The following is a 13404-nucleotide window of genomic DNA, read 5'->3' as shown; positions in this document are numbered from 1 at the left end:
TGTGCTGCCTGACCCTGCTAAGGAGGGGAACACTACAGCACTGTCACACCAGGGAGCAGAGCAGCCGCTGCTGATGCCACTGTAGCAGAGAAGCAGTGCCAGTGGCTGTAGGATGGAGGGTTTATAACCAGCCTGGTACTGGGAAACGTGTGGTAGGTGGTAAGAGAGAAATGACAAGGAGATTAGGAAGAAATAAGGTCGACGGCAGAGCAGGAGTGCTGCTTTTGCAGTGAAGACTGGGAGCGATCGGGGGAGTTGAAACAAAGCACTCTGGATCATGCGGTGTTCTTGGGCCCTGCCTTGCATGAGGCTCAGATGTGCTCTGCTGGGCTGCCATCCACAAGAGGAGCAGACTGAGCACTCACTGGGCATACAGCTCTGGTTCTGAGTGGCACTGTCCTCCAGCCATGCCAGGCTGAGGTTTCGTAAAGGCTAGCCAACTTGTTTATCTTAAGCAGCCAACGCACTTCACGTTTCTGGGACTAAGAAAGCACAAATCTGCATTTTCTGGTACTGTGCTATTAAGTCCACTCCACAACAGCCTGTCCCCAGTGGCCCATCCCCAGAGCTGGCCTTGGAGGCACCTGATAGACACAATCCCAGGAACCCTGCAGACACAGTGTTTCCAGCATTAACCAATACTTTGACTTCTGTTCTCCTATTCTCTAAAAATCTATGGAAAACATCTGTCTTCTGAAAACAGACAAAACTCAGTTTTGGTAAGTCTTTTACAGTTCTCACAAAGTCTAATATTTAGAGGATACTATAAATGCTTATTCCAATCTTTCTGTTTATCACCAAAAGATTAGAGGATTGTCACAGCAAATACAATAAAACAATGCAGTGAGTAGATATGAGTACTATTATTATTAGGTGTATAGTTAAAATATGTAACAAAACATGACAAGAAGAAAGCAAACTGAGTATCACAGGAAGTATTCATTGGCTGTCAATCATTAATGGAGAAAGAAAATCCACAAGAGGGCTGGGGACTGCTCAAGTTTAAGAGCCTAAAGATAATTAGATTTCAACCAAAAGCCTTTTCAAAGACAAAAAAAAAAGACAATTCAAGTGAAATTTCAGTTAGAAATAAAATGTGTTTTCTAATATTTAGTAATCATATAATAGCTTCTAGAGCAATCCAAAGTGTGTGTGTGTAGAGAAAGCATTTTGTTCCCAGCAGAGAATTCACCAGTGCATTTGGATACCAGACCTTATGCGCCTTGGGGAGAAGGGAGCCTGGTGGCTTCTTCCTGAGTACATACGCCCGTAAGCCCTTCTGGAGATAAAAGGTTGGATTGGATTGTCCTGATCTAGATGAAATAAAAGAAAAAGTCAATTTTAAAGATGTGAGGGTTTTTTTGGGGGGGGGGTGGTAGGGGGTGTTGACATTTGGCGCAGCTAGCAAGCCACTGCTTGGGACACCTGTATCTTGTATCAGAAGGCCTGCATTGGAGTCCCAGCTCCACTCCTGACTGCAGCCTCCTGCCAACATGCACAGTGGGAGGCAGCAGTGACGGCTCAGGTTGTTAGGCCCCTGCCATCCATCCATCCATGTGCGAGATGTGGACTGAATTTCAGGCCCCTGGTTTCGGCCTGGCCAAGCCCCAGCTGTTGCCTGCATTTGGGGAGTGAAGCAGTAGATGAAAGATCTCTCTTTCTCCTTCCCTCCCTTTTTCCTTCCCTCCTTTGCTCACTCATTCTCTCTCTCTCTCTCTCTCTCTCTCTCTCTCTCTCCCTCCCTCCCTCCCTCCCTCCCTCCCTTTCAAAATCCTACTGAAATTTTAGAATAAACAGGAAAGGAAAATGAATCCCTCACAACACTGGAAGCCAAGGGGGCTGCTCTCAGCCATTCAGAGAACAGGTTTTTGGGTAATATTGGACAAAGAGCAGCAAATCTCTAGCACAAAGGGAGGAGAGATGGCCCCACCCACTGGCAGCAAATCCAAGTTTGACCAGAATTCTCCATGGAACAATGCCTAGACCTGGGTAAATAAAGTCTGGGAGAAGCAATTATGGGTTATCAGTCAGAAAATGAATTAATGGCTGCTGGACAGCTGGGCTATGCTCCTTCATTTGCCCTCACAGAGAAACTCCCACATGGGGCCAATGTTGTGTTCTAACAGTTAAGCCACTGCCTGCAGTGCCAGCATCCCATATGGGTGCTGACATGAGACCCGCTGCTCAACTTATGATCCAGCTCCCTGTTAATGCACTGAGGAAAGCAGCAGAGGATGGCCCTTGCAAGTGCTTGGGTCCCTGCACCCACATGGATGAAGCTCCCAGCTCCTGGCTTCTGCCTGGCTCAGCCCTGGCTGTTGTGGCCACTTGAACCAGCTGGTGGAAGATTCTCTCTCTCTCTCTCTCTCTCTCTCTCTCTCTGTGTGTGTGTGTGTGTGTGTGTGTGTGTGTCTTTCTCCCTCTCTCTCCCTTTCTCTCCATGTAATTCTGCTTTTCAAATAAATGAAATAAATCTTTAAGAAAAGGAACCTATCCCCTCCCCCATACATATCACCAAGGCCAGCAGTTGAGTGCAGTTCTCTACAGCAGCAGTTCTGAGACGTGAGGTCCAAGTGGCATCAAATCCAGCGGCATGGGCTTTCCCCACCAGGCGAGCAGAAATCCTCACGTGGATGAAGCATATCATCTCCAGCTACCAAAACTCTCAAACCATTCCTTCATTTACAATACTTAAGTACTTAAGAAGTACTTAACTTTCCAACAGCTCAACAGTATAGAAGACAGATCCTAGGTTAGACACATGGAAGGATCAATTCCTGAGGTAACAGGTGATCTGTGAAGTTTCTCTCAGGACTGCACCTCCACCAGGAAAGAGGAGTAAGCACAGAGTGCATGCAGCCCCAGCCCCAGCATCCACCTTCTACATCCTCATCCAAGAAGCCAGACCTTCCCCAGCAATCACATCAAAAAACACAGACCCTCAGTTCCCTGCTATGGTGCCAGGGGGCAGTGGAAGCTGGCCACTGTCCCCTGCAGGAGGCTGGGACAGAGTTCTGGGCTCCCAGTTTCAGCCTGGCCCAGCCCAAATGTTGAGACCATTTGAGGAATGAACCAGTGGATAGATTTCTCACTCTCTCTTCCTGTCACTTCGCCTTTTAAATAAATAAAACAAATCTCTTCTTTTCTTTAGAAAAAAAAAAGAGCAGTGATCCTGACAGCATCTATTCTTATGTGGCCATCTTTTAGCATAGCACAGTGAAGATAATGGCCAATAGTCAACGAATGGAACCACTTTGAGCTACGCTATCTTCATTGAGATGAGACATTTTGTCCATGAGACTGCAAAAGGTCCAGTAGCAATGAACCTGATGAGCACATTTGTTAAATGACAAATGTCTGATTGACTGCATTCAAGAACAGTTTTAATTGAAAATATCTGTTGAGTATAGTGTGATAATTCCATACATATTCACAATGTGTAATCATGAAATCAGAGTCATTAGCATTTCCATGCCCTTAAACATGATCATTTCTTTGTGTTGGGAACCTTCAAATTCTTCTCTTCTAGTTCTTCATAAAATGTAGAGCTGTTGTGAACCACAGTCCCCCTGCTGTGTTGTAGAACACTAACACTCATTTCTCTGTTATGCTGCCTGTGAACTGACCTCTCCCATCCCTGCCAACTCTTCCCAGCCTCCAGTAACCACTGTTCTACTCTCCACTTGCATGGAACCAATCCTTTAGCCTCCACAAATGACTGAGAACATGTAGTGTGTATCTTGCTGTGCCTGGCTTATTTCACTTACTATAATGCTACCCAGTTCCAAGATTGGATGCATTTCACGTCTTATGGGAATCACTGGTTTTTCATGATGTAAATGACTCAGATGAAACAGAAAAAAAAAAAAAGCTTCTTGTTAAAAATAGAGTTACCATATGGCCCAGGAAGTCCACTCCTATATATGTATGTATATATCCAAGAATACTGGAAACATAAAGTTTACACAAAATAAATACTTGTATCACAGCAGTACAAAATAGCAAATACTCGGGGGTTCAGCACCATGGCTTAGCGGATAAAGCCGTTGCCTGCAGTGCTGGCATCCCATATGGGCACCGGTTCAAGTCCCAGCTGCTCCTATTCTGATCCAGCTCTCTGCTATAGCCTGGGAAAGCAGTAGAATATGGCCCAAGTCCTTGGGCCCCTGCCTCTGTGTGGGAGACCTGGAAGAAGCTCCTGGCTCCTGGCTTCAGATCGGCATAGCTCCTGCTGTTGTGGCCATCTTGGGAATGAACCAGTGGAAGGAAGGCCTCTCTCTCTCTCTCTCTCTGCCTTTCAAATAAATAAGTCTTTTAAAAAAAATGACCAGTACTTTAAGAAAACTCCAAAAGATCATCAGCAGGTGAAAATATGGTATATCCATGCTACAGCACGGATGAAACTTGAAAACACACTAAGTGAAGGAAGACACAAAAGGTACACCTGGTGGCTTCACTTCTATGAAATGTCTAGTGACAGAACATGGCTGCCAAAGGACAGTAGGAAGACCGAATTGGATGGCACAGGGTTTCTTTTTGGGTCGCTGGAAATTAGATAGTGGTGATGTTTGCACAACATAATGAATATATGGGAAACAACTGAGTTGTACACTAAAATTGCTAAAATTGTGAATTTTACGCTATGTTAATTTTACCTCAAACATTGAAAAACTAAAGTTTCAACTTCTCTTCTGAAAAAATTACCTAGCATGATTCTAATAATGTCATTCATCTTTGAAGCTTCTCTTTTCCTGATGTCTATCTATAGCAAACACATTTGAGATGCTATTAGCATTGATGTCAAAATTTATTTCAATCTGTGGAATGGTGCAGATATCCATGAGTTCGAGTTTGCCAAGCTGGTTGCTGTTCTTCATCATTGGTCACTCAATTCTATAGACTTGAGTGAACAAACCAAGCTGGTTGTCAGAGTAGATGGTGAGGGCCAGGGGTTTCCTGGTGTGAACAGCTTATTGTACAGGATTGGAATAGTCATGGCTCCCCAAATGGCTTCACCACCAAAGGAAAGGGGTGATAGTGGAGGGCAGTAGACTCTGAACAGAGTCCAGATTTATCTACAGACAGAAGACAAGATGGCTGCCAAGACAGATGTAAACATAACTGTCGTTGTTATCAGGATGGATGATATTTTTTTCAATTTCCTTTTGCTGAAAAAGGTCCTACAGGGATTTGTTTCTGAGGCTTGGAAATGCAGGTGGAGCTACTCATTCAGATGATGCCATGAGTCTGAGTCTTATCCACCATGATGTGAATAAAGGGTAATAATCCTTTTCTGTGGACAAGGAGAACTAATTTGCTAGCCTTGTCACTCCGGAAACTTAGTGAACATGGCACACCAGTTGTATTTCCAGGCAACACTACTTACAGTGAAAATAGCATACCCATTATCCATATGGTAAATAAGTGAAAACGGAGACTCATGTCAGAAAGCAAAGCACTTTCTAAAATTAGCATCACTTAAAAAAAAAAAAAGTCCAGGGCACTTAGTGTTAAGCCTGCCCTTCCCCAGGCATGAATACCTTCCCATTTCCTATCACTCACAGCCCTGCTGCCCAGAGACCACCAGAATTGGTCTCACTTGCTCTTTATCCCCATGTGTATCATCAACACAAAAAGTTCCAGGGGTCAGCACCATGGCACAGTAGGTTAAGCCTCTGCCTGTTGTGCCGGCATCCCATATGGGTGCTAGTTCGAGTCCCGGCTGCTCCTCTTCTGATCCAGCTCTCTGCAATGGCCTGGAAAAGCAGTGCAAATTGGCACAAGTCCTTGGAACCCTGCACCCACATGGGAAACCCAGAAGAAGCTCCTGTCTTCTGGCTTTGGATCAGCTCAGCTCTGGGCATTGCGGCCATTTGGGGAGTGATCCAGTGGATGGAAGCCCTTTGTCTCTCCCTCTCACTGTCTGTAACTCTACTCTCAAATAAATAAGTAAAATCTTTTAAAAAAATAAAGAAGTTCCAGATTCCTATTGCAATTTGTCTACTACATTCTAATTCCCACAAGGCTTGGCCTACTCCCTATTTTTTCTTGTTCTCCCACCCTTTCACCAAGTCCTGCCACCCTTCCACTGTGCCCCTGGAACTCACAGTCTTTCATAATCCCATATACCTTCAAAATCTTCTCTGAACAGACTCTCACCTTCTTGCTCAAACTAGGACCTAAATATCCCAGATTATAAATTGAAATTGGAGGACCAATATTGGAGGACCCTGGTTCCCTTGTAGGCCTCCTAAATAGTAGATACTTTCTATACATCAGCCATCCAGTGGGTCTGGAGATGGAAACCATGTCCTTCTTGGTACTTGCTAAGGCTTGGAGGTGGTCTGTCACCCAAAGTTTCATGTTCTGGAAGATTGGTTCCCCATGTGGCAGTATTAAGAGGTGGGGCCCAGGGGAAGTTGGTTAGGTCATTGGGACACCACTCTCGGAAGGGATTAATGATGTCTTAAGGAGTCAATTAGTTCTTACAAGAGCAAGTTTTTATTCTTTAAGATTCATTTATTTGTTTGAAAGGCAGAGTGACAGAGAAAGAGGGAAAGACAGAAAGAGAAAGCTCTTACATCTACTGGTTTATTTCCCAAATTCCCACAACCAGCCATGGCTGGGCCAGGCTGAAACCAGGAGCCAGGAGCTCTATTCTGGGTCTCCCACGTCAGTGGCAGGGACCCAAGTTGGATCACTGTTTTCCCAGATGCATTAGCAGGTAGCTGGATCAGAAGCAGAGAAATTGGGACTCAAACCAGCACTCCAATATGGGATGCCGGCATCCCTAACAGTGGCCAAGCAGCAGCTGAACCCACTGCTCAGCACCTGCCCCAGCAAGTTGTTATAAAAGAGCAAACCTGGACCTTGAATCCTTCCCTGACTTAACATCTTGCTGTGTGATTGCTCGTTCAAGTTCTTCCAGCACAGTGATGCCATATACCATAGGGTCACACACTCTTAGACCGCCAATAAACTTCTTTTTTTTTAGATTTATTTATTTGAAAGGCAGAGTTACAGAGAGAGATGGAGATAGAGAGAGATGGGGGGGCAGAGGAAGAGAGAGAGAGATTGAGAGAGATCTTTCATCTGCTGGTTCACTTCCCAAATGGCAGCAATGACCAGAGCTGAGCCAGGCCAAAGCCAGGATCCAGGAGTTTTATTCAGGTTTCCCACATGGGTGGCAGGGGCCCAAGCACTTGGGCCATATTCTGCTGCTTTCCCAGAAACATCAGCAGGGAGCTGGACCAGAAGTGGAGAAATCTTGAACTGAAGCTGATCTAGAGGTGACAGCTTAACCCATTAAAGCACCAGTCCCTCCAATAAACTTCTAAATAAACTGAGTAACTAAAAAAGCTTCCCTTCATACATTACTCAGTCGGGCATTGTGTTACAGCCATAGAAAATACACTAGTATGATATTCACTGTTCCTTCCATACTCTGCTCTCCCTACTGTCTAAACCCTTTCCCCAGCTTTGAATCTCCAGACATGAGACTGCTACCCTCTACCCTTTTTTACTGTAGTCACTTACTATCTTCTGGATCATTCCTCTCATGCCCTGAGGATTTTAGCTTGATGGATTATTATTCTCATTAGCATGACTGCTATCTTAATTATTAATAATGTCAAAATCCATACAGATTTCCATTCTAACATTCAGGTCTATCAGTATCTTGGCTTTTTCTCCTCCAGTGATATAGTCCTTGACATTATCTCTGTCACTCATCCAAAGAATGATTCTGTACACTTCATCAATGTCAACAAGCCATGCACTGCACGATCCTAGGTTGTAAGCCTTTCTATCTCCGATGTCCTTTCTACTCACTCCTGTGGAACCTCAGTTCCAACAATCCTTCCATCCTAGCCCCTACATCCATTGACCACGCAGCCCTTCACCTCACTTCTCGCCACCACGTCCTTTGTCAACCAGCTTGAATTTGATGGTAATTACAGAACCACTAACTTGAATGCACTTTCAACACCCTGGCCCTTCTCTCACTTCATGGTATTTGCATGGCAAAACCCCCATCCTGGTTAAACCCAACTCTTAGCTTGTACTCATATAACTGAATGTAGTGGGAAAGAGAAATAGTCATGATCATTTTAAGTTAGGCTGCCAAGAAGCAGATTCTGAGGGAGAAAAAAAATATAATATGGCAGACCGGCACCGTGGCTCACTAGGCTAATCCTCCACCTGCGGTGCCAGCACCCCGGGTTCTAGTCCTGGTCAGGGCGCCAGATTCTGTCCCGGTTGCTCCTCTTCCAGTCCAGCTCTCTGCTGTGGCCCGGGAAAGCAGTGGAGGATGGCCCAGGTCTTTGGGCCCTGCACCTGAATGGGAGACCAGGAGGAAGCACCTGGCTCCTGGCTTCGGATCCGTGCAGCGTGCCAGCCGTAGCGGCCACTTGGGGGGTGAACCAACGGAAAAGGAAGACCTTTCTCTCTGTCTCTTCTCTCTCTCTCTGTCTAGCTCTGCCTGTCAAAAAAAAAGTGGCTTAGCAAAGGATTGCTCGGGAAACTAGTGAGGAATTGAGGGAAGCAGGTCAGGGAAGAGAGTCGTAAGATGAATTCCTGGAGGGTACCTGCAGTCTGACCTAACCGGTGTATGGCATGGGGATAACTGCAGTGTCAGTCACACCTGAGAGGCACACAACTCCAGAAGCGAGGACGGTGGAGAGTCCCTGCTCCCGAATCATCTCAGGCTCCACACAGGTCAGGGCAGAGGAAGCTCCAGCAGCCCAAGGGCAGTTCTCCAAACAAGAGCCACAGGCACTGGCTCTTGGGAAGCAAAAGCCAACCAACCAGAGTATGGATGGAAACAACAGAAAAGGATCAAAGAGGGTCTGGGATCTACTAAAATAACTTTTTGCTTCAAACCCATGACCTTGAACTTCAACATGAACCACATTTGGCAATCATATTTGCTTAGGTCATTCATTCTCATATGCCCTTGGATGACAATTTCATAACTTCTCCTCTCTTCTCAAACTCTAATGCCTTTTCCACTTAACTCTCAGCTAATCACCTGATTCCTATTACATCAAGGAAACAGAAAGGATCAGATGAGAACCTCCACAAAGTCACCCAACATCTGCTGCAGCCAATCACATCCCACATTCTGCCCTCCGGCCAGTCTACAAAACAAGGTTCACATTGCTTTCTGAGGACACCCCTTTCTCTGTGAATTAGACTCCAGCTTATTCTTGCCTTCTCTAGGACTTCATTGCCCTCTCCCTCTTGTACAAATTCTCTCTTCTAATTACTGACTCACCTGTACACAAACAGGCTGTTATTTTGGTAAAGCCTTCTCTTCACCCTACTCCCCTCTCCACTCAAAGCCTTCCTACTCCCCTCTGTAGAAAAACTCACGAGTTGCTTATGCTCCCTGCTCCAATTTTCTTCCCTTTCCCTCTGAAATCCATCTCAATCAAGCTTTCATTCCAATCTTCCAACTAAAATTGCTCTTTTAAGTTCATTCACACAAACCATGATTTTCCATTACCACTCTGGATACTCAATAGATTCCTCTTAATTTTCCAACTTCTTAATATTGAGGTGCCCTTGACAGTCTCTAAACCTCCTCTGCACGGGTAAGTGCTTTGATCCCCTGGCTTTAACTATTTTCTCTGTGTTGATGATTCCTAAGCTTCTATGTTTGCTCCACATCTCTGGTCTGACCTCCAGACTCTTAGATCCCACTGCTTAAGGTTCATGAGCACCTGGATGCCTGAAACACATCTCAAGAAACTTAACATTCTAAATTTTCTTCTCCAGTCAACTCTTTCCCTTCATGATAACCCCATATTTCCAGTTACCATGGCAAAAAGGGAATATTCTTTGTCTCCTTTCCTTTTTTACTCCATGCCTACTAGTAAATCCTTTAGTACAACCCAGTATTATGGCCTCTACCATGCTGCCCCATGCCACTGACCTCTCTCCTTGAACACTGTCATATGCTAGTCTTGTTCTGTCTTTACTGTCTTCCATCAGCTCTCAACACCATTGGCAGACTGTGTTTTTTTAAAACGGCAAATCACTTCCCTCCCCTGCTCAAAAACCTCTAATCTCTCCCCATCTCAACTCAGTGCTCCTGCTGTCTTTGCTTACACCATTTCAGACACTTTGGCCTGTATTCCTCAACATGTTAGGTTCTCACCCTCAGGGCCTTGGCCTTGGCCTTGGCAGTCATGCATCTGAAACACTCTTCTCACATGCTCATCTCCTGAGCCTTTGCTGAGTGACACCTCAGTGAAGCCCCCACCTTGTCCATACCCATTTGCTATTCTCTTTTCCCCTCAGTATATATCAATTTCTACTGCACTGTAAACATTTAGAAATTGTTTTTGTTTACTCTCTCTTCTTTAAATAGAATGGAGGTTCCAGAGGCAAGACTTACTGGTTATACCCTCAGTGGTTGGGACAGTGCCAAGTACATATTAGGACCTCAACTACACATCACAAGTTTTGTCCTATAATGCTTTCATTGTAGCATTCTAAACACCTTATTCTTCCAATGATTTGATTTTTACAAATTTTTAAAAAAGTTTGCATAGATATAAAAGAATATTTAAAAAACTTGTAAGGCCTCAGGAATAATATCACAGATACCAGTATTCTGACTACCCTGAGAAAATTACATCTCTGAAGCCCTTATGAGTACTGTCCTTCAGAATAACTCACTGTCCTTAATTTTGTATTTATCATTCCCTTGAATTTTTTCTCCTTAAACAACATGCTCATTTGTGCTTGGTTTTGATTCCATGTTGTACAATACTGCAACTGAATAATTTTCACTGCTGTATGGTATTCCACTAAATGACTTTACCATAATGCATTAATTCATTCTACTGTTGACAAACATTGTGTCCTGTGCTTTTGCTATTACAAACAGTATAATAAAGTTTTTGCAGATTACCTTCTGATACACTAGTATGACAATTTCTGAAGAAGACACATGTTGGAATAGAATTGCTGAGTCACAGGGCACACATATCTTCCCAACTTGATCTTTATAAGAGTGTGCCAAGTTACTTTCCAATCCTGGCTATACCAATTCACACCTCCATATGAGTCTGTTATTTGTGCATCCTTATATTCTCTGATTTAAAAAAAATATATATGGTGGCATGAAATTCTACCTGATTTCCCTTATTTTTATCATTATTATTATTATTTCTTTTATTATTTTTTTGGTTGGGCTATCATAACTCTTTATGGTCTGGATATTAATATTTTATCCATGATATATACTGAAAATACTTTTCTATTGTCTCTTCACTTTCCTTAAGGACTGTTTTAATGAAATCAATAATTTCCTCTGCGATTTCCAAGTCATAAAGAAAATACCTTACCTATCTTCCCAACACTTCCAGTTTTGCCTTTAACATTCAAGTCTATTATCCCCATGGAACTATGTGAGGAAGAGAGTAATTCCTTATTTTCATATGGACAACAAGCATGCCCATATTTCTTGGGAAGGCCTTCTGTTCCTCACTCTCAACACCAGCACTGCATTCTATCAAAGTTCTACAAGAGGCCAGCGCCGCGGCTCAATAGGCTAATCCTCCGCCTAGCAGCGCCGGCACACCGGGTTCTAGTCCCAGTCGGGGCACCGGATTCTGTCACGGTTGCCCCTCTTCCAGGCCAGCTCTCTGCTGTGGGCCAGAAGTTCAGTGGAGGATGGCCCAAGTGCTTGGGCCCTGCACCCGCATGGGAGACCAGGAGAAGCACCTGGCTCCTGGCTTCGGATCAGCGCAGTGCGCCAGCTGCAGCGCGCCAGCCGCGGCGGCCATTGGAGGGTGAACCACCGGCAGAAAGGAAGACCTTTCTCTCTGTCTCTCTCTCTCACTGTCCACTCTGCCTGAAAAAAAAAAAAAAAAAAAAAAAAAAAGTTCTACAAACACGTGGGTCTTCTTGTAAGCTCTCTGTTTCACTGGTCTGTTGGCTTACCTTTGTGCTAAAATCATGCCATCCTAATGGCAAGTTCCCTCTTTGCTGTTGGTTAGGAGTGTTTCTGCTCTTCCTAGCCCTTTGTTCTTGTACATAAAATTTGGAAGCAATGTTTCAAATTAGATAAAAACTTGGACTTTTAATGACCATTGCCCTGAATATATAGATCAGCTGGAGGAAAAAGAAAAATGTAAAATATTGAGTTTTCCTAGTCACAAACATGACATCTGTCAATTTTAAAACTTCCTTTTAAGGGCCCAATAAAGTTTCATTTTTTTTATATTACAAAGGGTTTGTATACCCTTTATTAATATTTAGATAATTTCTATTTTTGATATTCTTATTGATTGTAGGTTTTTTTAAAAAAAAATCTGCTCAGTTATTTATTTGGAAGGTAGAGTGAGAGAGAGAAGGGGAGAGACAGAGATCTTTCATTTACTGGTTTACCCCCCAAATGCTTGCAATGGCCAGGGCTGGGCCAGGCCAAAGACAAGAACAAGGAACTCTATCTAGGTCTTCCATATGGGTGGCAGGACCCAAGTACTTTGGACCATCATCCAACGCTTCCCAGAAGCATTAGTAGAATCCGAATCAGAATAAGTGGTACTAGATCCCAGGTACTCAGATATGGGTTTGGTATGATAGAAGTAGCAGCTCCAACCACTGTTCAACAAGGTCTCTGATAGAAGCTTTTTGAAAATTACACTTTAACTGTTTGGTGCTAAAGTATAGAAATGCAGTTGATTTGTATACTGAACTTTGATAAACTTCAAGATTTATATATTTATTCATTTGAAGGGCAGAGCAACAGAGAGGGAACAAGAGAGATCTTCCATCTGCTGGTTCACTCCCTGAATGACCATGACGGCTAGGTCTGGGCCAGACTGTAGGCAGGAGTGAGGAATTTCATTCTGGTCTCCCACATGGATCACAGGGGCCCAAGTACTTGGGCCATTTTCTGCTGCCTTCCCAGGCACATTAGCAGGAAGCTGGAACAGTATCAGAGCAGCCAGAACTCAAACCAGAGCTCTGATATGGGATGCCAGGGTTCCCTAAATTCTGTTATTGTTGCGCATTTTACCAGCTCTTTAATCCATGAATCAATTCATTTCTAAACATGTATTTGTTAGCTGTTACTCTGTTAAGCCTTTGGAATTTATGTTTCAAAAATGTTGCTTTTGCAATGACTGACGTTAGAATTTTTGAGACTTTTCCTGTGACCTAATGTGTTGTCAATTTTTAGAACTTCTGCATGTGTCCTAGAAATAAAGGCGTATTCTCTGTGGGACCCACAGTTACACACATATATATTCAATCAAGCTTACATTAACATTTCCAAAAGAAGTCATGACTAATTTCATTTACTGAGCATAATTATGGTTTATTTAACCTTCGACTTAGTACAGAATTGAGAATCTTTCAGTTGGATAAATCTCCAATAATCCTAGAAGA

At 43.7% G+C, this 13404-nt stretch overlaps 1 protein-coding gene across 2 annotated transcripts in view; it reads right to left on the bottom strand.

The window, feature by feature from the left end:
- ACAD11 (acyl-CoA dehydrogenase family member 11) overlaps window positions 1–13404 on the bottom strand; it is a 96676-nt gene that overhangs the window by 82195 nt on the left and 1077 nt on the right. For both annotated transcript variants that reach the window (XM_002716554.6, XM_089331179.1), the window contains exon 2: window positions 1214–1313. In XM_002716554.6, the coding sequence (XP_002716600.4) occupies window positions 1214–1313 (100 nt within the window). The remainder of the gene's footprint in view (window positions 1–1213; window positions 1314–13404) is intronic.

The sequence above is a fragment of the Oryctolagus cuniculus genome, chromosome 4 (assembly GCF_051225735.1).
Source record: "Oryctolagus cuniculus isolate XC-2025 breed Fujian yellow rabbit chromosome 4, ASM5122573v1, whole genome shotgun sequence".
Taxonomy (NCBI): Eukaryota; Metazoa; Chordata; class Mammalia; order Lagomorpha; family Leporidae; genus Oryctolagus; species Oryctolagus cuniculus.
This window is presented reverse-complemented; position numbering and strand designations above follow the sequence as displayed.